Here is a 25,209-nt window from a genome sequence, read left to right on the forward strand (position 1 = left end):
TTGATTCGCTTTTAGAGGAAACCTTAAGAGGTACAGCGTTGTGCAAAGGTCGGGGAAAATCTGCACCGCTTGTCCTACACAGGGTTGCGGGGGAGCCTATCCCAGGTACAGGCACAAGGTCGGGTGACACCCTAGACGGGGTGCCTACCCGTTGCAGGGCACAATCGCACACACATTGACACACTGCAAACAATTTGGATATGCCAATCAGCCTTCAACGCAGGTCTCAACGCATGTGTTTGGATTGGGGGATGAAGAAAGAAAAAGGAAGGGAGGAAACCTCCAAAGCACAGGGAGGACATCCAAGCTCTGCGCACACAGGGCAGAGGTAGGATTCAAACCCCAACCCTGGAGGCACACACGTGAAACACTAAAGGGATATGTGGACAGGACTACTTTTATATGGGGAGGTTAGGTAATGTAACAATTACCAGAGCTTCTCTGTGATTTTAATCTTGTGCGAACTGGTCATGTCAGTTTTTAGATTATAGCGTCTTTTAGAAAACCTTCTGTAATACGGCCTGTAACAATAAACCCAGGTTAAACTAATCCCGTGCAAACTGACCTTAAGCCAGGGGTTCCCAAACTTTTCAAGGGCGAGGCCCCACAAATGGCATTAACATTTGACCGAGGCCCCCCTTTTGCAAGATGTCTTTAAAACACATTAAAAATACAGACTTCTGAATATATCAGCCCCCCCCTTTTTTAAATTAATAATTACATCTTACATCTTTACATTACATTAGATTAGGAATTGATTGTGTGTGTGTGTGTGTGTGTGTGTGTGTGTGTGTGTGTGTGTGGTTGTCTGAGAGTGAGAAAGAGAAAATCATGTATTTATTTATTTTTCACACCAAATTGTTGAGGCCCCCGGGATGGCCCCCACTTTGAAAACCAGTGCCTTAAACCACCATGCCCCCCTCCTTCAATCAAACAGCCTCGTATTATTTACTTATGCAGCCAATAATCAAGTTTCCCATCAGTATTGTTCATTACTTGCATGAATAAGCACCGCATGGCTGTTAGACATTTTCCCACATTGTTGTCTGCATCCAAATAACTAATAATACTGAACGGCCATTTGATTGAAAACAAAAGGGGGTGACCTTTGACTTTTGCACAGTACTGTAAGAGAAAATATTGTCCGTCCTTCTTCAACCGCTTACTCCTTTTCAGGGTCGCGGGGGAACCTGGAGCCTATCCCAGGGAGCATCGGGCACAAGGCGGGGTACACCCTGGACAGGGTGCCAGTGAGAAAATATTGTGTACCTTAAATTATTTTTAACGGTGTAAAGATACAAACTAAAAGGTACTAAAGATCTAATGTTCATGGTACCGCAGCAGTGACCGGAAAATAGTTTGGTATCTTTATTTCTGAGAATGCAGAGGGACAAACAACAAAAAACATACAGTAGTGTGAGTAAGGGCATTACTAATTACCCCAGCAGCAGCCTATCACTTCTTTTCAGGGTGCATAACTGAACGATGTAGTCACCAAATTGGGTCACTTGACAAAGAGCACACAGTGCCCTAGAATGATTTAGCATAAATGTGATGTCTCAGCCCAAAGAGATGACTAACAAGCACACTTCTTTCATAGTCACTGACCACCCCCCTCGGGATGAAACACACCCTTTAGTGGAGGGGTCTGAAATGGAAAACACAAGGCCTAAGTGCATGTCCGGGCCTGTCCATGCTGTTGTGTCTTTGTATTAGACTACAACTTGAGAAAAATAAATTAGACACTCGGAGGTAAAGTTAACTCGTGTATTAACCAGAGCAAGAGAGTGAAACATATCAATGTGCATGGCTAATTACCAATCAGAAATCAATGCTAATGGGAGTGATTCCACGTAAAGAAATAGATCTACTCTATACACTACACATGCTTTCAGCCCTAGTAAGAGCTGAACCGAAGCGGAGGAGGGGAGAACTGATTTACTCTCTAGAGAAGGGAAGGGCATGAGAGACAGAGAGCTGAAGAGGGCTGTTAGTGGCTGGGGTCTCCAGGGCTGCTGCGATTAGGACAGGGCTGAATGAAGAGCACAAGAGAGAGGGGGAGACGAGGCATAGAGTGAAAGTAAAAACGAAAGAGGATATCTGAAAAGAGTGTGGAAAGTACCAGAAGGGCAGCACACAAGCCTCAAAGGGGACAGAGAAAGAGAGAGAGAGAGAGAGAGAGAGTGCGTGCGTGCGCGCGCGTGTAAGGGGTGCTCGTGACCAGGACATAACTTCGCAGTTAGTCACACGCACACGGAAAGCGGCTCTGAATTTATTGACAGTCATTAAACTTTTACTCGCCATAAAGTAGGACGTCATCAAAAACAAAGCATGATGGGTAAAACTCAGCGGCTGGGCCGGTAGAAGCATGTTACCGACAGGTAAGCTTTATTAACGTGCAGGCTTTCATATAACACAGTTCCAGTAAAGACACCGAGCTGAGGCGTGTGCTGGGATATATGGATCTAGCCATACAGTCTGGTCTGAAAATGCTTGTTAGAGCCAATGTGCGCGATAAGACCATTCATCTATATGTTTATCTGTTAGTTTTCTTGCTTCTATCGGTGTTCACTGTTCGAGGAAGCGCTTGCGATGAGCTGAGGAGAGAAACAGTCAGCAATCTGCAGGACTCCATCAAGCATGAAGAACAGTCCGGATTTGTGAGTCAATGAGCCTGTTTTCCATGCTTTGTGTGTAGAGCTTTAAACCTGTCCTGCTGGAAAAACAAAAAAATAATAGAAATCCTCATAGAATTTGTAATGGTTATAATGGTAATTGTATTGGTTTTAATGGAAACAAGTGGCATGTTGCGTCTGTTGGGTATTATTAAGGACCAATAATGGTAATGGTTTAATTGGTTAGCTGATAGTTTGTAACGGATTTTGTAGTGGAAACCATTAGAATTTCTTTGATGGTTTCTAGGTTTTATTTATTTATTGCTTTCCGGTAGGGTTCTGATATAACCCCAGAATGTAGTCGTGTATTTATTGTGTTTAAGGCATTCAAATGAGAGTGAGTGTTCTGTCAGACACTGCAGTGAATGATGTTTGTTTTGTATCTTTATTACAGCCAAGTGTGTTTCCGAAAAACTACTACGTGCAGCATCATTTCAACGGCAGCACACAGTGTGAAGACTCGGTGAGGAAATGTTTGTCTCACTGTGGTTTCTGCTTCGATCACAGCATTGTGCGTACTAAACCGTACCTTTCCTTGTCACCATCAAGCGTACAACGCTTTTGTACCTTTAGTATGTTTCTTGTACCTGCAAAGCTGCATGAAGTGAACCATCACTCACAGTAACTGGTCAGGGTGGATTCGGAGACTATTCGGAGAGCACATGGCAGGGAATACACCCTGGGTGGGATGCCAGTCCATCGCAAGGCACATTGCACACACACACACACACACACACACATTCTCACCCAGATGCAGTTTATATCCACGAAGACACAGGGAGAACAGAAACTCCACATAGACAGTAACCTTGGCTCAGGATCGAACTGGGGATAAATTATTATTTGAAAAAGTTAATTAAAAGGAGGGGGGTATGGTGGCTTAGTGGTTAGTACGTTTGCCTCGTACCTCCAGGGTTTGGGGTTTGAATGTTGCCTCCGCCCTGTGTGCGTGGAGCTTCATGATAATTTTGTAAATTCAGAAAGAAAACCTTATCCTCCTCTTTTATTAATGCACAAGAAGACTAACTAATGTAAACTTCACTTGATAAACTTCAAATCATATTAATTTGTAATTACATATAATGTATAACTTGTGAGTCACTGCATTTTAATACATGGGTTATATTCGTTTTTATATACACACGCACACAGACACACGCTTTCACTCGCCGTAAAGTGGGATGCCATAAAAAAAAAAAAAATCATGATAGGTAACAGAATGGATGGGCCAGTGAAACCATGTTACTGACAGGTAAGCTTTATTAACATTAAGGCTTTAAAGTAACAGTTCCAGTAAAGACACAGAGCAGAGACATTGCTTTGATATATGGCTCTAGCGCTCTTGTCTGAAATTGTTTGTTAGAGCCAACGTGTGCAATAAAACCATTCCTCTATCTGTTTATATTTTAGTTTTATTGCTTTAGTTTTTTACTGTTCGAGGAACCGCTTGGGATGATTTGAAGAGAGAAACAGTCAGCAATCTGCAGGACTCTATCAAGCATGAAGAACAGGCACTTATTTCAAGGGACTAGTCAAATATTCCAATACATATATTGTTGTTGTTGTATATTGTCAAGTTTAAATTGCTTATTTATTTCAATTACACAGACAAATTTAATAATTTTTAAACCCATAATTTGAACCCATATTAATGGCATAAAAGAAAAAATAAATCTAAAAAAAATAAAGACAACAAGCAAACCCATATCCATTTTCAGACAAATAAGACAAAATGCCACTGTATAAATTGAGGGTGGACTAGTCTGTGCAGATGTTAGCCATTACCTGATTTAGTACTGAATAAGTTGCCAGTGACCGGATATTTATAGACCAGTACAAATTTTTTTTTTGGAGGATGGAAACTGATTTATAAGTCAGTTCCATTGGCATCTTCTTTTAATGCTGTGCCACACTTCAGAGCCAGCACTAATTCAGCCGAAAAAGAACCTGTGCATGTCCAAGTTTTGACTGTAGTTGGATTTCTCGCTACTGGCACATACAGTGCATCCGGAAAGTATTCACATCGCTTCAATTTTTCCACATTTTGTTATGTTACAGCCTTATTCCAAAATGGATTCAATTCATTATTTTCCTCAAAATTCAACAAATAATACCCCATAATGACAACATGAAAGAAGTTTGTTTGAAATCTTTGCAAATTTATTAAAAATAAAAAAACAAAAAAAGCACATGTACATAAGTATTCACAGCCTTTGCTCAATACTTTGTTGAAGCACCTTTGGCACCAATTACAGCCTCAAGTCTTTTTGATGCTACATGCTTGGCACACCTATTTTTGTGCAGTTTCTCCCATTCTTCTTTGCAGGACCTGTCAAGCTCCATCAGGTTGGATGGGGACGGTCGGTGCACAGCCATTTTCAGATCTATCCAGAGATATTCAATCGGGTTCAAGCCTGGGCTCTGGCTGGGCCACTCAAGGACATTCACAGAGTTGTCCTGTAGCCACTCCTTTGTTATCTTGGCTGTGTGCTTAGGGTCGTTGCCCTGTTGGAAGATAAACCTTCACCCCAGTCTGAGGTCCAGAGAGCTCTGGAGCAGGTTTTCATCAAGGATGTCTCTGTACATTACTGCATTCATCTTTCCCTCGATCCTGACTAGTCTCCCAGTTCCTGCCGCTGAAAAACATCCCCACAGCATAATGCTGCCACCACCATGCTTCACTGTAGGGATGGTATTGGCCAGGTGATGAATGGTGCCTCGTTTCCTCCAGACATGACGCTTGCCATTCGGGCCAAAGAGTTCAGTCTTTCGTTTCTCATAGTCTGAGAGTCCTTCAGGTGCCTTTTGGCAAACTCCAGGAGGGCTGTCATGTGCCTTTTACTGAGGAGTGGCTTCCGTCTGGCCACTCTACCATACAGGCCTGATTGGTGGAGTGCTGCAGAGATGGTTGTTCTTCTGGAAGGTTCTCCTCTCTCCACAGAGACACGCTGGAGCTCTGTCCGAGTGACAGAGGGGTTTTTGGTCACCTCCCTGACTAAGGCCCTTCCCCCCAATCGCCCAGTTTGGCCGGGCGGCCAACTCTATGAAGAGTCCTGGTGGTTCCAAACTTCTTCCATTTACGGATGATGGAGGCCACTGTGCTCATTGGGACCTTCAATGCTGCAGAAATGTTTCTGTACCCTTCCCCAGATCTGTGCCTCGATACAATCCTGTCTCGGAGGTCTACAGACAATTCCTTGGACTTCATGGCTTGATTTGTGCTCTGACGGGCATTATTAACTGTGGGACCTTATATAGACAGGTGTGTGCCTTTCCAAATCATGTCCAATCAACTGAATTTACCACAGGTGGACTCCAATCAAGCATCTCAAGGATGATCAGTGGAAACAGGATGTACCTGAGCTCAATTTTGAGTGTCATGGCAAAGGCTGTGAATACTTATGTAAATGTGCTTTTTTTGTTTTTTATTTTTAATAAATTTGCAAAGATTTCAAACAAACTTCTTTCATGTTGTCATTATGGGGTATTGTTTGTAGAATTTTGAGGAAAATAATGAATTTAATCCATTTTGGAATAAGGCTGTAATATAACAAAATGTGGAAAAAGTGAAGCACTGTGAATACTTTCTGGATGAACTGTAAGTGACCGATCTGGTATGTCACATCCTACAATGAGCTGAAACCTACATCCTATGAGAACCCAAGTGAGGATGCAGCTATCGCACATCAGCACCTCATGATGCATCTCAGCCATCTGTTTAATGTATATGGCAAGCTTTATTTTCAACTTTTCACATTTTGCAGTGACTGGCATAATTTGCTTTAAACTTAAACTCATGTCTCCTAGAATTGCTGCAATGTTCTCCACCTCTCCAGCTATAGTGTACTGCTTTTCCAAGACAGTGTTGGTGAGGACTCTTGGTTTCATCCATATTTTAGCCTTTCACAGGTGCACTGGTACAATCATTTTTTTGTAATTCTCGCAAAAGAGTTTTTGCAAATGTTTTATGCACCCTATTTTTTTTGTACAGTTTTGTTATTGATGTTTATTTTATGACTTCTGCATTATTGAGTCACTACAAAAATATTTAATAATTTCAAACATTACTTTTTAAACAAAAATTAAATGTTACATGTTAACAACCATGTATAATAGACAATAAAACCATAATTCTGGTGTCACGTAATGGCGGATGAGACGGAAGCAATTGCAAGTATGGTAGTTTAATCAGCAAACAAATCCAAAGGTATAGCAAGAAATTGAAACACAAAACAGGCAAGGGTCACACGATCAGGCAAACAGTACAAAACAGGCAAGGCCTATTCTGTCCGATAGAGTCCGACAGAGTAAACAAAGTCAAAATCAGAATAACTACACACGAAATCAAGGTTTGGTAAACGCCAGAGACAAATAGCAACTGAGCGTAATACTTCATGAAGAATTAGTGAATGAGTAGTCTCTTTTATATGTGGTGTGATTGAGAGTGTAATTGGGAACAGGTTTGTCTGATTAGTTCTCAGGAGAAGGTGATGTGTCTGTGTGTAGCTTTTTTAGTTGTAGTTGTGTTAATGGAGTCGCTAGTTTGACGTGACATGACAGCTGGGTTTTATATACAAAAATGAGCAAGTGGGTTGTCACACCAAATATGTGTGACTTTGTATGTTTTATTACAGTTTACTGCTCTTTATATATTTTTTTATGTAGAAACATTTCATTTAATTTGTTTTGCGTGTGCCTAAGACTTTCGGATAGTACCATACTCTCACTTCTGCCTCTGAGAAATTTTTTTTTTTTTTTACCATCTAGTAGTCACTTTGTACTTTGAACTCTGTGAGCTTTGCCTTTTATGGAGTTTTGTGGGTGGCCCTAAATACAAATCAGCTGTGCCGTGCGTGTGCCGGATCATTTACTGTATGAGTGATTGCTATTTATCGACATATACAAGTGAATTCGAGGCAAATCAGCGTTTCCGAAATCCAGCTGAAATATTATGTTTTGTTTGGCTTTTACATATAACTTTACTTAAAGATTGATAAAGGAGTACCAACTTCAGTAACACACAGACGTATAAATGATATAACTTGGACCTACCCAATGTGTGGAATGAGTTCTATTATTTACTAAGCTGTTTAACTTTAATAAATAGCCAAATTATGATTGCACACATAAATAATTAGCCAATTTATGATTGAATGATCGAATTATGTTCACAAAGTAAATCTGTACTGAGGGGATACATGGAATTTATTTTACAGTTAAAGGGGACCTTGGCTGCAAAATCTGAGAACCCCTGCTCTAGAGGGTACCACACAAGAGACAAGGAAATGTACACTTTAGTACTTTTAAAGTATACTTGTATGCTGTAGCTACTACATAGTACATAAGTATATACTGTATACTTTATGCAGTGTATTAGCCAATATACAAGATTTGTCATAGTCACATGACTATCCATCAGTCAGATTCCCTTTTGTACACAGTTACTGTGATCCAAAATGTGTTAATTTCTTGTGGTTAAAACAAACAAAAAAAGTAAGCAATTAGGCAGCAAATGACAAACTTTAAAGAAGTTAAAACCATCAGTAATTGAAAACTAACTAATTAACTAACTAATAAATATTCAATAACTAAATGTCTCATTTCTATTATAAATTAAGCCATCACAGCTAGTTCTGAACTATGTGACTATTTATTGTAGATTATACCACAGTTAATTCAGGAAATATGTTATGTACAAAGATAGCAAAACACTTCTGTGGTTATATGAGATATCAGGATGCTAGGAGGCTGCTGTCACCCTTTTTTGGTTTGAAAATGCAAAGAATGTATTGCATTGTAGGATGGTTTACTTCATAAAGATAGCTCTGCATACAAACCTGGAAACTTAGTCTGAGTAGTATGTCATCTCTGGCATACTGGAAATGTTTATGTTGTCGCATGCTTTGTATATCATAATGCATTTGGACTTGCTTTAGTATGAATAATGGATAGTTGACCATTTCAAGCAATTCTAAATGTGTGTGTGTGTGTGTGTGTGTGTGTGTGTGTGTGTGTATGGGTGTAGTGCTGTGTGTTCAGTGCAGCCTTCCTCCTGTCAGACTCCTGGAAGCAACTGCTGCAGCATATTGAACGGATTCACATGAAACATGACTTAATTGGTGAACTGATCATTACACTTGATGCCATTTGGACAGGGGTATGAATAACACATATTCTGGAATTTATTCTTTCTCTAGTCTATAGTCAAAAAGTTACTATTGTGATCTGTTATCTGACTTTGTACTAAGCTCATAACTTGTATTTTAGACCAGAGGTTCTCAAACTTATTGTAGCCAGGGACCCTGTAAAATAAATTCCACATTCCCTCTCAGTTATTTGATTATCATTATTTAAATGTGTACAAAAATAATTTGTTAATTATTAAAGCCATAGCACTTTCTATTCCTGAACTTTTCACCAACAAAACACATTAGGGCCTTTATTTATAGGCCTACATTTATATTATTGAGATTTGGTTTAAACTTGTTTGATTAAGTTCAACAGACTAATAACTATAAGAACTCTATCATAAATATAATAAATTTGATAATGGTCGGTTGTTATTTTTCCACTGTAATTAAAATTTTCTTTTAAAGCATAGACCCCCAGCTATACGTCATGGACCCCTGGACCTCACTTTGAGAACCACTGCACTAGACAGACTAGCTTTTTTTCATTTATAATTGCTTTAATTACAACCTCCCATAAACAATAGACTCTGTCATACTGAAGTTTAATCCATGATGTGCTTAATTTATGTTTGTAATTGTTTGCGTCTGAACAGAAGCAGAGCTTTCATATGTGAATAAATGACTCATTTATTATTCTACTACATAGACATTGTAGAAAATCTATTGTAGTTTCTTGTCTACTAAGGGACAGAAGTTTATTCCAGTGCTAGGGCATTTGTGGATATTCTGCATTCCTTTGTGAGTTCCAGATTAACAGTACTGAATTAACTTGCCATTATATTCTGTTTCCATGATGTGTTTGCATTATCTTTGTGTAAATAGGGTTTCCAGGAAACACCAAATCCCTCTGGCTTCCCATCTGTCCACTCCTCCCCTAGAGCTCTACTCACCTTCACGTCTGATGTCCTTTCTAAATGGCTGACCCTGAACTGCCCTGTTGGAACGTCCAGCTGCATATTCCCCTCTCCAGCCCCTCTGTTCACAGGCAAAGAAGAGAAGCAAGAGAAAGAACACAGCATCATTGATGGAGGACCGGCATCAGAGTATAGGCAAGGAGAAAGAGAAAAATTATGGCTTACTGTTGTCCCAAAGAATGGGGCCATGGGGTTGTCTGCTTCTCCAACCTTCTTCCTTTGTATTCTTTGTTGTTTGAGGATGCTGCTGGATGTGATGCTGAAAGAGCTTGGATGATGATAGAGCTTCATCCTGAATGTAACACAGAGATCTTGGCTAATAAGCCATAACACTTAGCTACTGCAGTAAGCTTGGGAAGACCATATTAAGTCAGGTCAACATTTGTTTGTAATGAAGAAGATGTATTTGCTGCTGTTTTGGTGCTGGTGATGGAATGGTGGTCATTTAATAGCTATGGCATCCCTTCTTGAGCTTGTTCCATATAAACCTTGGAGCCAGTTGATCATATGATAGAAAATGATGTTTCAGCTTGCAAAATGTTTGGTAGAAAAGAAGTACCCTCAGTCACAGTCTTCAGTAACCACATTGTCCTGGTCAGGGTCCTGGGAACAGTGGTTGTGAATTGGGAATACACCCTTGATGAGATGCCATTTCGTTGCAGAGCAAAGAAGTATTCACATGAAATTGCAATTTGTGATACAAAACTGTCATTCTGATTTAAAATAATGAGGAGTTAATACATAAATGATTTTAAAAAATAAAAAATGGAATAAAAATGAGGTCCAAAGCCCATAGACTTCTTTTAACTTGAAGCACTTTACTAATCATAGAATAATATTATAGTAAAACATTCAGTTTCGTAGAAGAAATGTCGTATGGTTTATGGTTGCTTTGGTACCACCTGATTTTTCAAAACAATCCTAGTCTCCAATAGGAAAATATTATAATTTTTATTTTTAGAATTATTGAATTTCTTAAAATGGTTTTATCAGTTAAAAAATAATGTTGCACGCAGTGTATGTTCTCAGCCTTATTTAGTAGAACCTCACTCATATTCAATGATTGAAACAATTTTTTCCGATTTCACAAGAAGCTGTGGCTAAATCCAAAACTCTTACCTTCATTGTTTTTTAATTACTTAATTTTTTAATTTAACCTTAAAGTTTAATTAAATAAACTTTCTGCAAATGATCATGCATTTAAAAGAACAACTGCTAAAATGGTGACTTGACATCGTTTTGTATGGTTTTCTTTGTCCTACGGATGATCGATAGAGGCATTTAATAATTTAAACAGGATAGTCTGTAAATATAGTGTGTGCCCTCATTCTGAGCACATTTTTTCAAGGGAAACGAAACCAGTGTTTTTCGGACCCCACTACAGAAGAATGTGTCTTACATTCTGGTAAACTAGACAACTATTTAGGCCTGAGGGAATGGAAGAGGCTAAATGAAGTTCTTCTTGTATGTCACTTATTATTTTTGAGACTCTTTTCACTACATACTGCAGCTGTGTAAAACTGTAAACTTTTTGCCTTTACCAGTCCTCTGCCTTGTTTCTGAGTAACTGCCAGAGAAGCTTTGAGAATTCAGTAGCCACCAGCTTGTCATTTAATGAATTTTATGGAAAGACTGTCCAGTATAATGCTCTATATGCATTACTGTTATACACATAGCTGTTATACACATAGTCTTCTGCACTTACACTGCACTAATAGTTTCCATCCCTGTTGGTTGTGTTTTTGTAGTCCTGCTGAAGGACATTCCTTTAGTGTTATGCAGGATGTGAGCTTCTGACAAAATATTTCTTGAAACACTGACTGTAACTTAATTTTCCAAGATTGCACAATACAAAACTCTGTCAGTAGGGCAATAGGAATACTCAGTATTAACAATGGTGTCACCAGCATTTTAAGTCATTGCATTGAAAATAACCCACTTGCAATAAGCTTGTAGCGATCATGTTAGCTATGTACGTTAGTGCTCAAAATATTATCAACAGTATTTCAGGAACAGTTCTGCATTGTTATAATGTTTACATGATTTAAACTGATGGTTTCGATGCTACCGATAAAAAGTTCTTACTGTATTTGACCGATACTATATATCATGCAAATGAATCAATTTATAGTTTGAAGTTTGTTGTTTGTGGTTGAGGTTTGTGGTTTGAATATGTTTCAACAAAAACATGTTTATGTAATGTACAGAACCTGTATGTATATCTAATATACTACTTTTGAAAAAGAAAATTAGCAAACATTACAACTGTTAATAAAATACACAATAAACATCTTTTCCTATCTGAATTATTATAATCAAGTGAAAGTTATGTATAGAAATATACAACCAAAATCCCTTTACATCCTTGGGGATTTTCCTAGCACGTGTTTGCGTAAATAAGAAATGAAAAGAAAATTACAAAGACCACTTTTAGTCAGTTTTAGCACTTTTGTTTCACTCTTTGATAAATTATCTGAACATAATCTTTGTAATATAAATGTGTGTTACTCTTCAGTAGGTGCCAAAGTGCCAACTCACAGCTCCAGGGTCCCAGCTTCAGTCCTGGACCTAGCAGACCGTCTGTGAATTGTTCTCCCTGTGCCCAAGGTGGTTTCCTTCAGCTTCTCCAGGTTCCTCCTACCTCCCAAAAATATCCAAAATATATTTGTATCCCGATGACGCCACATCCATCTTTGGCTGGTTGCTAAGGGAGCAAAATTGACTGGTGTTCTCTGGGTGGGAGGGATGGCATATTCTCTCCCGGGAATGCGGGGACACGTGTGCACTGTACACTGCGATGAATGATACTGTACAAATTTACTTAGTGAGAGTGGAAAATCTTACAGATACAATTTGCTAAACTTATTGAATTTATTATTATAGAATGAATGAATTGTTACTGTTCAGAGCCAACCACAGATTAATAAACACAATTTTTAAAAAAATATTATTTTACTTTAAGTCAAATTTATATGAGTAGTTAATGACATGAATAGAACACAAGTAGTTAAGCATATTAATATCTGTCATGTTGTTATACATTTATTAAAATAGCCTGGCAGATATGTGTAGTTTGGCAAGCTTTGGGAAGAATGTCCTTGTGTAATTGTGAAGTACTGTGACCTGGGGAGTGGTTAGGAAAAACTAAGGAATGTGAGCATGGAAATCCCAACACAGGAAGCAAGACCTTAATTATTAAGCAAGAAAAAAAAAAAAAAATCTTTTTATAAAAATTATGCCCATTCTCAGTGACTGAGTCCTCCCTGGCACTGCTATACCTGTGCCCATGCATGGTGTGTGGATAGTCAACATGTTTGGATCATTATGAATAAGCTTACTGTTTTCACTCCAAGTATTATCCAAAATGATGCTTAGGCTAAGCTCACGTTAAAACTGGTTTTGCTGCTTAAGCATGTTTGGATTTGGGCAGTGATGGTTTACTGATATTATGGTATTTATGGTATTCTGTGATCTTAAATAGTTATTTTATTTAACATCATTAGTTATACTAAGCTATACTAAATAACTAAATAGTTATAGTTGTGTAAACTACATAAAAACATTATTTCCACAGTCTTTAACAGAATATGGCAATAATATGATTTTGAAAAACAGGCTAGCCTACATTTAAAGACTAAATATTTGACCGAAAAGGGAAAAGTACATTGTTTATAAATAAACCAGTTTCCATAACCAAATAATTTAAAGTTTGATCTGTAGCCAACCAGCTTAAACTGTGTTGTAAGTTGGTTGTTTTGATCAGTCTGATTAAAAAACTTATCCTGTTGAGCTAAATATTCACACAGCTCATACAATACAAAGTTAAAAGTGAGTACACTTTTGTTGCCAGCAGTTTAGACATTAACGTCTGTGTGTTGAGTTATTTTGAGGGGACAGCAAATTTACACTGTTACACAAGCTGTACACTCACTACTTTACATTGTAGCAAAGTGTCATTTCTTCAGTGTTGTCACATGAAAAGATATAATCAAATATTTATAAAAAATGTGAGGGGTGTACTCACTTTTGTGAGATACTATATATATATATATATATATATATATATATATATATATATATATATATATATATATATATATATATATATATGTGTGTGTGTGTGTGTGTGTGTGTGTGTGTGTGTGTGTGTGTCTATATATGTATATGTATATATATACAAATGTCTTGAAAAATGAGACCTCTTTTCATTTATGCTTATCAAGATGTTTTCAGATGTGAACAGTGAATTGGTATTTGTAAGTACATATTGTGTGTTTGGAGAGAGAGAGAGAGAGGGAGAGAGAGAGAGTGTGTGTGTGTGTGTGTGTGTGACTGTGCAGCTGGACAACGATCGGCAGATAATGGCACAAACAACAACAGCTGAACAAAATGCTATTGTTGACACACTGCCTTTCTTCTGCTTGCTGCAAAACAGTAGGGATAAAAGCAAAAAGCATTCTCCTATACCATAGACATACGGTCTATGTCTTACTCATAGACACATTCAAGCGTACATAAGTCTACTTTGTTAACAAAACGTACTGAAACTCAACACTTGAACTTATTTGTTAATGATTTTTGGATCTCAAAGTCACAATAAGGTATTTGCAGTGACAATAAGCAGAAAATAACATATTCAAAAAACGTTTGATCCTGACCTCTGTGTACTGTCTGCATTGAATTTCACATGTTCTCTCCTTGTCTGTGTAGGTTTTCTCATAGTTCTCCAATTTCCTCCCACCTCCCAAAAGCATGCCAGTATGTGGGCTGGTGAAACTAAATAGACTCTAGGTGTAAATGAATATGTGCAAATGTGTGTGCGAATTTTGCCTTGTGATGGCTTGATCCTGGGATAGTATCCAGCCAAAAGTGAAAGTAAAAAAGCTATTTTTCAAGTATTAACATGTAAAAAGTAAATGTTTTCAGTTGAGGAAAGTTAATGTCGTGTTTTCATGTGAAAAGCAACTTTTATAGAGGATGTTAGAGGATTTCTGTTTTAAAGCAACTACAGCATTTAACCCAAAACATCATTCAATCTCTGTAAGTTTGTATGTCGTAGGCATGATTAATGCTGCGTAGTTTGCAAGTTAATGAATCAGAAATATGTTAGAATTTGACTTACTTACTGGAATCGATGCTAGTCTAACCTGCCATTAGCAAAGAAAACATACTTATACAGCCTTATACTAACTTATAACACCCTTACATAAATATAACCAGTTAATGTTAGTAAATTAATGAAACTCACCTTAGCATGCTTTTTTCAAATTAGATTAGTTCATGCCTTCTATGGAGGCAAAGGAGATGCCTCATCTAATACCAGTCTTTGGTATTAGATGGGTGCTTATCCTCAGTTTCCACACTGCAGTTTGGAAGCTTATCCATAATCAGATCTGCATAAAAGATATGATACAGAGTTAACTACACAGTGTAAGATGAGAAGGTCAGTGCAGATGATGAATTGGCATGATTCTTAAAGTTTATTTTACATTGATAAACTTAATTGGATGCTATAAACTGACATACAGTCATACAGCTAGATGAGAGTAGAAGAGACCTTCGAAACTGGTAACAAAACATTGTTAGCAATGTAAATACAAATGCAAATGTATAGAGCAAAAAGTTGTTTTTTTTTTCTAGAAAATGCATTTAAGTTAGAGTTCAAGCATCCAACATTTTCAATAAGTACTTGTAAATGCAAATGTCAAATCTATATTGGTAAAATATTTGATATATTCGTGTCATTTGTAAAGTATATATGAGAAACTCACTATGAGAAACAACTACTTCACCAGACATTAATTTTTTTACTTTCATTCTGATGCACGTGGCAACAATTATCTGCAAACCTTTCCAGTGTTTTTATTTATCTCAAAGTCTTGCACTTACTCTACAGTTAAGGATATCTTCACATTTTTGTAGAGTTCTAAAAACAAATAGCACATCAGCTAAATATCTCAAGGTGTCCTCCATGTATTATTGCTATGAGTTTGAAAATCCAGTTAACATTTTGCTTTGTGTGGAGGCAGAAGCGTGGACAAGCGCCGGTTTGTGAATGAAGGGTGGAGCCGGAGAAGGCGAGTGGTAATGAGTGCACACCTGGGAGGAATTTTCCCAGTTTCAGTAAGCCGAGGCAAGGATAAGAGAGAGAGACACGCGGCTCTAGAGAGCGAGAGAGTACGACGCCAAGCATGAGCTGAGTGTGTGTGTGTGTAAAAATAAAAGAAACCCCAGAACAAGAGAAAAAAATAATAAATCACAATTCTCCTTGCTCCACCTTTAAAGAGTGTCACACTGGTGCTGAAATCCGGGAAGAGAAGGAGTCGCCACCATGGACTCAACATTGACCAAACTCGTCAGAACCCTCGCCACTCTCTACCAGAACGAGCATCAAGGCTTTGATGCAGCTGCGCCGCGTCCAGGAGCAGCACATAAAGGACCTCCTCGACGCCCAGGGAGAGGACCAGCAGGTGCTCCAGGGCCTAGTACAGCATGCCAGAGCACCGGTAACAACCCCGGCGGCCGCTGGAGCCATGCGCCATGCTGTTCTCACTAAGAAGATGGGTCTGCAGGATGACCCGGAGGCCTTCCTGGAGCTCTACGAGCACTTGCCACTGGCGTGGAGTTGGCTGATGGAACAGTGGGTGGCCTACCTGTTGCTGCTGCTATCTGGAGAGACCCAGCTCGCAGCCCAACAGCTGCTGATCGACAACCGGATGGAGTACCCGGACCTGAAGTAGGCAATTGTGCAGCGAGTCAGCCAGGCCCCAAGCAGCAGCATCAGAAACTGCCCAGAAACTCTGCGACACCTGCCAGAGATGACTGTTGGCTGAGGGGCGCGGCACAGAGGAGGTGATCGACCTGGTGGTCCTGGAACATTTTGTCGGCTAGCTGCCGGATGGGATGGCCAAGTGGGTTCAGTGCCACCGTCCAGCGTTGCTAGGGAAGGTGGTCCAGCTGGCAGAAGACCACATGTTGGCATATCCTAGGGCAGGTGATCTTCTCCCCTCTTCATCCTCTGTTTTCTCTCACCAACACTTGGTCCAAGGGGAGGCATTGGGGAATGCACATTTGGTGAAGGTGAGGTGTGTGCATGCGGATGTTCACGAGTACCCGATGGTGCCCATTGTCATCGAATTCCGAGGCCAAAAACATAGAGCAGAGGCTAATCCTGGGGACAAATTGGCCAGGGTTCCAGTCATTAGGCAGAGAAATATTCACAGATGGGTCCTACATAAAGGGGAGGTGGTGTGATATGTGCGCAGCATTGGCAGGAGAGGCGGTGCCCCAGCCGTCGGCGTCAGCTCCACATCAGGGAGACACCCGGAGGGGGGAGCGGTGGTCCTCCACTCTCGGCGGGGATTCCCCTTGGAGCAGTCGTGTGGTGAGACGCTGAAGCATGCCTCGACCAAGTGAGAGTAATCAATGGTCAGCTGGGCCCACCGAATTCTGGGCACCCCTATTTTTCAGTGATCAACAATAAATTATATTGAGTGACGCAGGACACTCAGACGCAGGCAGAGATAACCCAATTGTTGGTTCTGCGGAACTGTCGGGAATTGGTATTCCAGGCGGCTCACCATAATCCCATGGCAGGGCACTTAAGGCGGGGGGAAACTCTCGACCGACTCATGGCCTGCTTTTATTGGCCAGGCATTCATAGTGATGTACACACAGGCATAGCTTTGTGTTAGTTTTAGTGGACTATGTAACGTAATACCCAGAAGCGGTGCTGCTCTGCAATATTTCTGCAGTGAATGTTGCGGAGACACTCTTCCGCATAATCCTGACTGACCAGGGAACATTGTTCCTGTCACGAACACTACGCAAGCTGTATGGGATGTTGGGGATTAAATCAGTTCGCACCAGTATTTATCATCTGCAAATGGACGGGCTGGTGGAATGCTTTAATCAAATGCTTAAAAAACATGATCCGTAAGTTCGTTCAGGATGATGTGTGAAATTGGGATAAGTGGTTAGAGCCCCTGTTACTTGAAGTGCAAGAGGTCCCACAAGCCTCCATGGGGTTTTCCATTTTTAATTATTATATGGCACATATATTACAAGAACACCAATCCCAGCTGTATAACAGGGGTACTTGGCCACGGGAATTCATGCCAGGAGATAAGGTACTCATTTTACTACCAATGTTGAGCTCTAAATTGCTCACCAAGTGGCAATGACCCTTTGAGGTCACACGGCAAGTCAGGGATGTCGAATATGAGGTAAAATGTACAGATAGAGGCAGGGCGCACCACATTTACCACCAGCTGCAGTGCCCGTAGTTTTGGCAACAGTAGTGCCTGAGAGGGAGGAGCTGGAACGGAAATCAAATCAAAAACGGAAATCAATCAATCAATCGAAATCTACCAACAAATGAAAAAATAATCGACTCATATGAAGAGTGTCTGTGGATGAAGTCGTATCTCACAGGAAAGAACAGATAACTGGTTCGTCACAGTGGAACTCAGCCAATTAGAACTGATTTCCGAGAAAATTAGTTAGCCAGTGGTAGTGCAGAGTGAACTGTAGAGTCCTTATTGAGTCCTAAAGGATCTTTATGGTGGGCAAGTACATGTTGAGGAGTCTGATGGCCTGAGGGAAGAAGCTCCTCCTGAGCCTCCCAGTTTTAGCCATCAGACTACGGAAGCATTTTCCTGATTGCAGCAGGCTAAACAGACAGTTACCGGTGGTGGGTGGAGTCCCTGAAGATTTTAGCAGTTCTAGATGTACATAGATGTCTTGCAGAAATGGGAGAGCAGACCCGGAGATCTCAGCTAAGCGCACCACTCTCTGCAGGGCTTTGTGGTACTGGTCCTAGTAAAAGCATGCAGCTAATTTCAGCTTTTACATGCAACCTAGATACCTATTATGAGTTGTAAACATACTGTTACTGAACTCTGCATCCCAGAAATAAGTGGTTGGTACTGCTGTTTTATTTGGAGTTATGTATTGCATTTCACGCAACATTTTCACGAGTGTAAAGCCAATTCACATTTAAAAAAAAAAAAAAAGCGTGGAGCATTCATTTCTGGGATTTTTATTTATTTATTTTTATTTTTAATTTTTTTTTTTTGTGGACCGGTTTAGTAAATTACTGTAACTATTATTGTAATTATGCATTACCATTGTATATGATCACATCAAATTTGTTAATAAAATTGTATTTTCAATTCTACATTCTGTGACAGTTAAAACTTTCACAAAGTTAGGATTTTAACCGATGGCACAGTGTGATCTGCTGCATAGGCCACAGGCTGAAATATCACATGTGTGCTGTTTAGATTATGGACATGCACTGCAATAATGAATGAATGTTGTAGTTTGTAGTGTTTCAATTAGAAAACACAAATAATAATACACTTAGGCTATTTTATTTTAATCAAAGTTGACTTTACATTGGACACTGGCAGCACACATGACAGCAGGTTGGACTGCGTTCTGGTGTAAAATGGGTTTAAGAGGAGCTACAGATTGAATGATGACTAATAAATTGTTGTTATTGTTATTATTATTATTATTATTATTATTATTAACAGCAACAATAATAAATAGAGCTGCAAGCAGCAATGGCAGATTCCTCCTCAAGATTGCACACCATTTCAAAATTGACATGGTAGAGAAATGTATTCTACAGGTACAACATTTCAGTGCGTTTAGATCAATGGTAGATTTTAAGTTCATTTTTGTAGTTTTCCACATATGGTCATTGTAGAAAAAAAAAGTCCTTTTTGTTCCCCGTGAGCAACAAGGTATGCACACCAACTTTCAGATATTTTGGCCTGATCCAAGACAAACAGCACCATCTACCGGACGTTAAATATATTGTTAAACCTAATATAACATATCAAAGATAACGTGACAGTTCCTTTTAATGTCATTGTTTTTGGGGATATGAGGTTGCCATAGCACATGGTAACATACTGTTCTCTTTGTGTGTGGCACAGATCAAGGCCCTAAGTTAATGTATCATTGATTTATGGACACAAGGCATGTGAACAGTTGTCACTTCACCAATATGTAAATAGTTATATGTAATCACCCTATAAAAAGACACCACAGTTCAAGTCAATCGGACCTACGGTTCATGAGGAGATTTTTTTTTATAGTTTTGGATACATTTTCAATGTACTGGAAAATCTATCATGGCGAACCTTATGGGTCCCAATGGTTTTTTTTGTTCCCCATGAGAAGTAAGGCATGTATACTAATTTTAAGACATTTTGGACTTATGGGACGGAGGGAAAATCACGTAGATTTTTTGTTCGTGGCCTGTAGCGCCACCTATGGGCTCATGTAGGCCATTTTTGGTGTGGACTGTAGTATTAATGTGCCAAATTTCAAACCTTTTTATCATTCAGATCTTGAGTTATTGGGCACTTTAGGGAGACAATAATAATAATAATAATAATAATAATAATAATAAGGGCGCACAGTGGCTTAGTGGTTAGCATGTTCGCCTCACACCTTCAGGGTCAGGAGTTCGATTCACACCGTGGCCCTGTGTGTGTGGAGTTTGCATGTTCTCCCTGTGCTGCGGGGGTTTCCTCCGGGTACTCCAGTTTCCTCCCCCAGTACAAAGACATGCATGGTAGGCTGATTGGCATGTCCAAAGTGTCCGTAGTGTATGAATTGGTATGTGAGTGTGCCCTGCTATGGATTGGAACCCTGTCCAGGGTGTACCCCGCCTTGTGCCCGATGCTTCCTGGGATAGGCTCCAGGTTCCCCGTGACCCTGAAAAGGATAAGCGGTATAGAAAATGGATGGATGGATGGATAATAATAATAATAATAATAATAATAATAATAATAATAATAACTATAGCTGCAAGCAGCAATACCGGGTTCAAGCCAATTATCAGCACCATGAGCAGCAAAAGAAGCTTTGTGACATGTTTTTGGTTAGAGTCCAATGAGAGTAGAGTAGCATCTGGGCATGATTGTTATCATGGTGTTCAAGTATTATAAGCCAAAAAAGCCATTTTTGCTATCTCCTGCAGTAGGAGACAGTGTTCTGAAATTATGCACATAACCTCTGGGCCTAATGGTGAAAACTTGTGACCAAGTTTCGTCACAATCCCTCAAAGCATTGCTGAGATAAAGCCTCAAGTTGAATTTTGTGTGTTCTTCAAATTCGTTGAAGCGTCATTCAAAACTGTATGATTTATCAAAATTCTGTGAAACCTTTTTGTTGGGAGTGCAAGTAGATGATGCAGGCCAATTTTCATGGAAATCGGATAAATGTTCTAGGAGGAGTTTGAAGAGGTAGGTTTTCAAAACATTTAAAAATGGACAGGACAGGAAGTTTGAACGACCATGACATAATTGGTATCATTGTTCTCAGCCTGAACCACGAAATCTATCAAGATCAGTCTCATGACAGTAGGCAAAAAGAGTCAATAGCTATTAGCATTTTCATAAATAGCATTATAATTTTTGACCACAAGGAACGTTGCGTCGAAACTTTTTGCGTCCCTTCAGAGCATCGTGCCAAAGACACTTATCGAGTTTCGTAATATGCCAAGTCGTTTGTAAAATAGAGCATTTTATGACTAAATTCAAAATGGCCAAAATAGGACTTTTTCATATATTTGGATTCGGTATGCCCCACTGAATCTATTGAGACCAATTTGATGATTTTATGACAAACTGTTCAGAAATTATTAGCAAAAATGTGCTTTTTTCATATCTCGTGACCACTAGGTGGTGCTGTTCCAAAACGCTTAGTCCCTAAACTCAGGGCCTAATGCTGATGACACATACCAAGTTTAGTTACAATCCCTCAAAGCATTACAGAGATATACTCTCACGTCCATTTTGGCGTGCTCGCCGTCGAATTTGTTGAAGCACCATTCAAAAACGGTATGGTTTATCAAAATTCTGTGAATAACTTCTTGTAATTGTCTCTAGATGATGTAGGCCAATTTTTGTGAAAATCAGACAAACAGCCTAGTTTAAAAAATTTAGGTTTTTCAGAAAATTCTAAATTTTCAAATATTTTCATAACGGAAAATGATGTCATAGAGTCGAATTGGAATCAGAAGAAAAATTTTGTTTCTAGCACTCATGGTTCAAAAGTTATTAACATGAATGTGAGTGCAAATTTGGACAGTTGGCAGTGCTAGAGGGATTGAGTTAGACACTCCAAATTTGCTGTATTAATACATCAGACTGTCCTTTATCTGTGTGCCAAATTTAATAACTTTCCCACAAGCGTTTTTTTGGGCTGTCATAGACTTCCTGAGTGGAAGAAGAGGAAGGAGGAGAAGAAGAGGAAGAAGCAGCAGCAGCAGAAGAAGAAAAGCCCCTTCGGGGCTTGATCCCTAATAATAATATTGTAGCTTTAATTATTATTATTATATTATAAATATCCCATAAGTAAAGTTTCATTTATGGTGCATTAAATCTTATGCGTCATCTTCATGTTTGTTGTTTTTCCTTAAAATTGTGTGTGTTTAAAATGTCTCCATGCACTCCATCGAATTATTTTAAACCAAAACACAGCATTGAGTTTCTGCTTCACTATGGATCAACTTCATCTATCTGAACTCTACACAAAGTGACTTCTGATGAAGAAAGCAATGGATTTCCGAAGATTTCTGCTGGACATGAAGAACTGGACCCTGGGTGAGACCGCCTGTGCTGTGGGGCTGCTCATGCTCTCTGCCGTGGCGGGTTACCACGTTTACCTCCACATGCAGAGAGGAAGCGCTCCTCCTGACCACACTCAGCCTCCAGCTGGTTCAGTTGCTTCAGTTGGTCATGTGACTTTACTGCCTCACTGCTTTTACAATAAATCATGTTCAAGTCACACAGTGATACAGTGTCATGTCATCTAGCTCACAAGCGAACTTGTCTGTTGGTGTGAATTAGCCTAATGCTAGTTACCGTGCTAGCGAACCTGGCTACTGGTTTAATTTACACACTAAAATCCTTCACCGAGTTGATTAGCTTGGCTTAAGAATTTAGTCTATTTCCACAATATAATATTTACCCCATTAGAAGATCACTTTTAACAACCCTGGCTACTGGTTTTACACTAAATCAGGATTAGCCAGCCAGTGCGCCAACAAACTTTGTTACAGATGAATGTTATCTACCTGCCGAACTTAGCTAATTATTTCATTTACACAACACCATAGTGAGTTTAAAGGTGATTAGCTTGCTGAACTCGGTTAAAGGTTTTAATAACTATAACATTATAATATTTATATAGATTTGGGTGATGGACAGGAGGTTTTAGAGTTTAATCATGTCACCTGTACACTCTCTCTCTCTCTCTCTCTCTCTCTCTCTCGTTCAGACGTGTGTTCATTTAGGATTAGTAAATAAAATGTGATTTTAATTAGAAAAAACTCTACTTTCAAACAAGTATCATTTGTGTGTTTGGGGTCTAAAATTAGCTACACTGCTAACTAACCTGACTACTTAGCTTGGTAGCTAACAATAAGATAAATATCGTATTGAGCAGAGTTAAACATTAAATGAGTAGCTGGTAAAATATTCTCCTTTCTTATTAATGCCTGGACATGAATTATAGGCTACAATTATGATAGTTAGCTGAATGCTGGTGCACTTGAAAACATCGCTGCCTATTTTAAGGGCTCAAAACAATGCAATATTGATCCTAATGTTACTAACTAATAAACGTGGCTATTGGTTCTAGATGTACGGTAGAAAATATTAGTTGTAAATGAAGTTGTAGTTGTAATCAAAATTATTCAACCCCCATTGCAATCAAGTTTATTATCCAAATTTACAGACTTCCAGCTGTTTGCAATGAACAAATCAAACAAAAGCAATTGAAATAATTCAACACAACGAATGCTTCAAGTGGTTTCCCTGAATTCAACTGAAAATGCTACTTATAATGACTTCTCCAGTTTAAAAATTATTCAACCCCCTGAATAGAATCCCTCACAACAGCTCAAATATGCATTAGTTGCACCAGGTGTGCTTGAGCTGGAACACATGAAATACCTGACCTGGCTAGGGGCAAAAAGTGTATGAAATACATGGACGCTGCAGAAAAGGGAAACTATCAATGGCTGCAAGCAGATTTTTGAGAAGACAGGTTGTGAAAAACCCTCGAGTGACTGCAAAAGACCTGCAGCAAGACTTGGTGCCAACAGACACTGAGGTTACAGTGAGCACAGTAAGACGCGTACTAAACGCAGAAGGTTTTTATGCCAGAACTCCAAGACGTACACCATTACTGACCCACAAGCACAAGAAAGTTCAGCTCAAAATCATATAAATAAGCCACAGAAGTTTTGGGATTCTGTTCTGTGGAGCGATGAAACAAAGCTGGAACTTTTCTGCACGATGGATCAGCGGTATGTCTGGAGGAAGAAGAATGAAGAAAGAGCACTCTGTCCACAGTCAAGCATGATGGTGGCTCGGTGTTGCTCTGGGGCTGCTTTGCATCCTCTAGCACTGGAAACCTGTAGCGTGTGGAAAGCAATATGGCTTCACTGAAGTATCAAGAAATCCTACGAGAAAATGTCATGCTGTCTGTGAGGAAGCTGAAGCTTGGGCGTCATTGGACCTTCCAACAGGCAAGCATACCTCAAATTCCACCAAGGCTTGGTTGCAGAAGAAATCATGGAAGATTTTACAGAGCCATCACAGTCACCGGACTTGAACTACATAGAAAATCTCTGGTGGAATTTGAAGAAGGTGGTTGCAGTACACAAACCCAAGAATACTACTGAACTGGAGGCCATTACTCATGAAGAATGGGCTAAGATTCCTCAGGAACACTGCCAGAAGCTATAAATCTCATTTGCAGCAGGTCATAACAGCAATAAGGTGCTTTACTAAGTACTAAAGATGCTTGCCATGAAGGGGTTGAATAATTTTGAAACTGGTGAAGTCATTATAAGTAGCATTTTCAGTTGAATTTGGGGAAACCACTTGAAGCATTCGTTGTTTGAACTATTTCAATTGATTTTTTTTGGGTTTGTTCATAGCAAACAGCTGAAAGTCTGTACATTTTGACAATAAACCTGATTTGAAATGGTGGTTGAATAATTTTGATTGCAACTGAGTCACGTAAACCTAATTTATTGCAGAGCCTGTGGATGTGCTGGAAGAATCATTAGATACTCCCTCTGTTCTCCAGATATGTATCAATTAAAAAGTTATATTTTATGTACATTTGAAACCTGTAAGTTGCTTCCGTCTCTCTCTCTCTCTCTCTTTCTCTCTCTCTCTCTCTCTGTGTGTGTGTGTGTGTGTGTGTGCTAAGGTCGTTGAGACAAGTCTGCAGCTGCTTCTCATTGAACAGCACCATGAACCTTCAGCTGTTGTTCTGGTAACCAAACCTTTCATTTATTTACTAAAGTCTAGCACTGAATTTTCCAAAGTTGTTTCTGCTGTGTAGAAAGTGACAGAATGTTCGATGTGTTAGTATGAAACTGCTATGATA

The 25,209-nt window shown here is 39.3% G+C and overlaps 1 protein-coding gene across 2 annotated transcripts; it reads left to right on the plus strand.

Annotated features, from left to right (window-relative positions):
• The first annotated feature begins 1,919 nt into the window (after positions 1-1,919).
• Positions 1,920-12,955, plus strand: zgc:174888 (uncharacterized protein LOC558116 homolog). 2 transcript variants are annotated; one of them, XM_053626487.1, is made up of 5 exons: positions 1,931-2,381; positions 2,548-2,660; positions 3,070-3,138; positions 8,701-8,832; positions 9,689-12,955. In XM_053626487.1, the coding sequence occupies exons 1-5, from the start codon at positions 2,369-2,371 to the stop codon at positions 10,055-10,057; spliced, it is 696 nt and encodes a 231-aa protein (XP_053482462.1). In that variant the 5' UTR covers positions 1,931-2,368; the 3' UTR covers positions 10,058-12,955. The 2 variants fall into 2 exon arrangements, with proteins under 2 accessions (XP_053482470.1, XP_053482462.1); XM_053626495.1 differs by lacking the exon at positions 8,701-8,832 and having other exon boundaries at positions 1,920-2,381.
• The last annotated feature ends 12,254 nt before the right edge of the window (positions 12,956-25,209 follow it).

This window comes from Ictalurus furcatus, chromosome 1 (assembly GCF_023375685.1).
Source record: "Ictalurus furcatus strain D&B chromosome 1, Billie_1.0, whole genome shotgun sequence".
Classification (NCBI taxonomy): domain Eukaryota; kingdom Metazoa; phylum Chordata; class Actinopteri; order Siluriformes; family Ictaluridae; genus Ictalurus; species Ictalurus furcatus.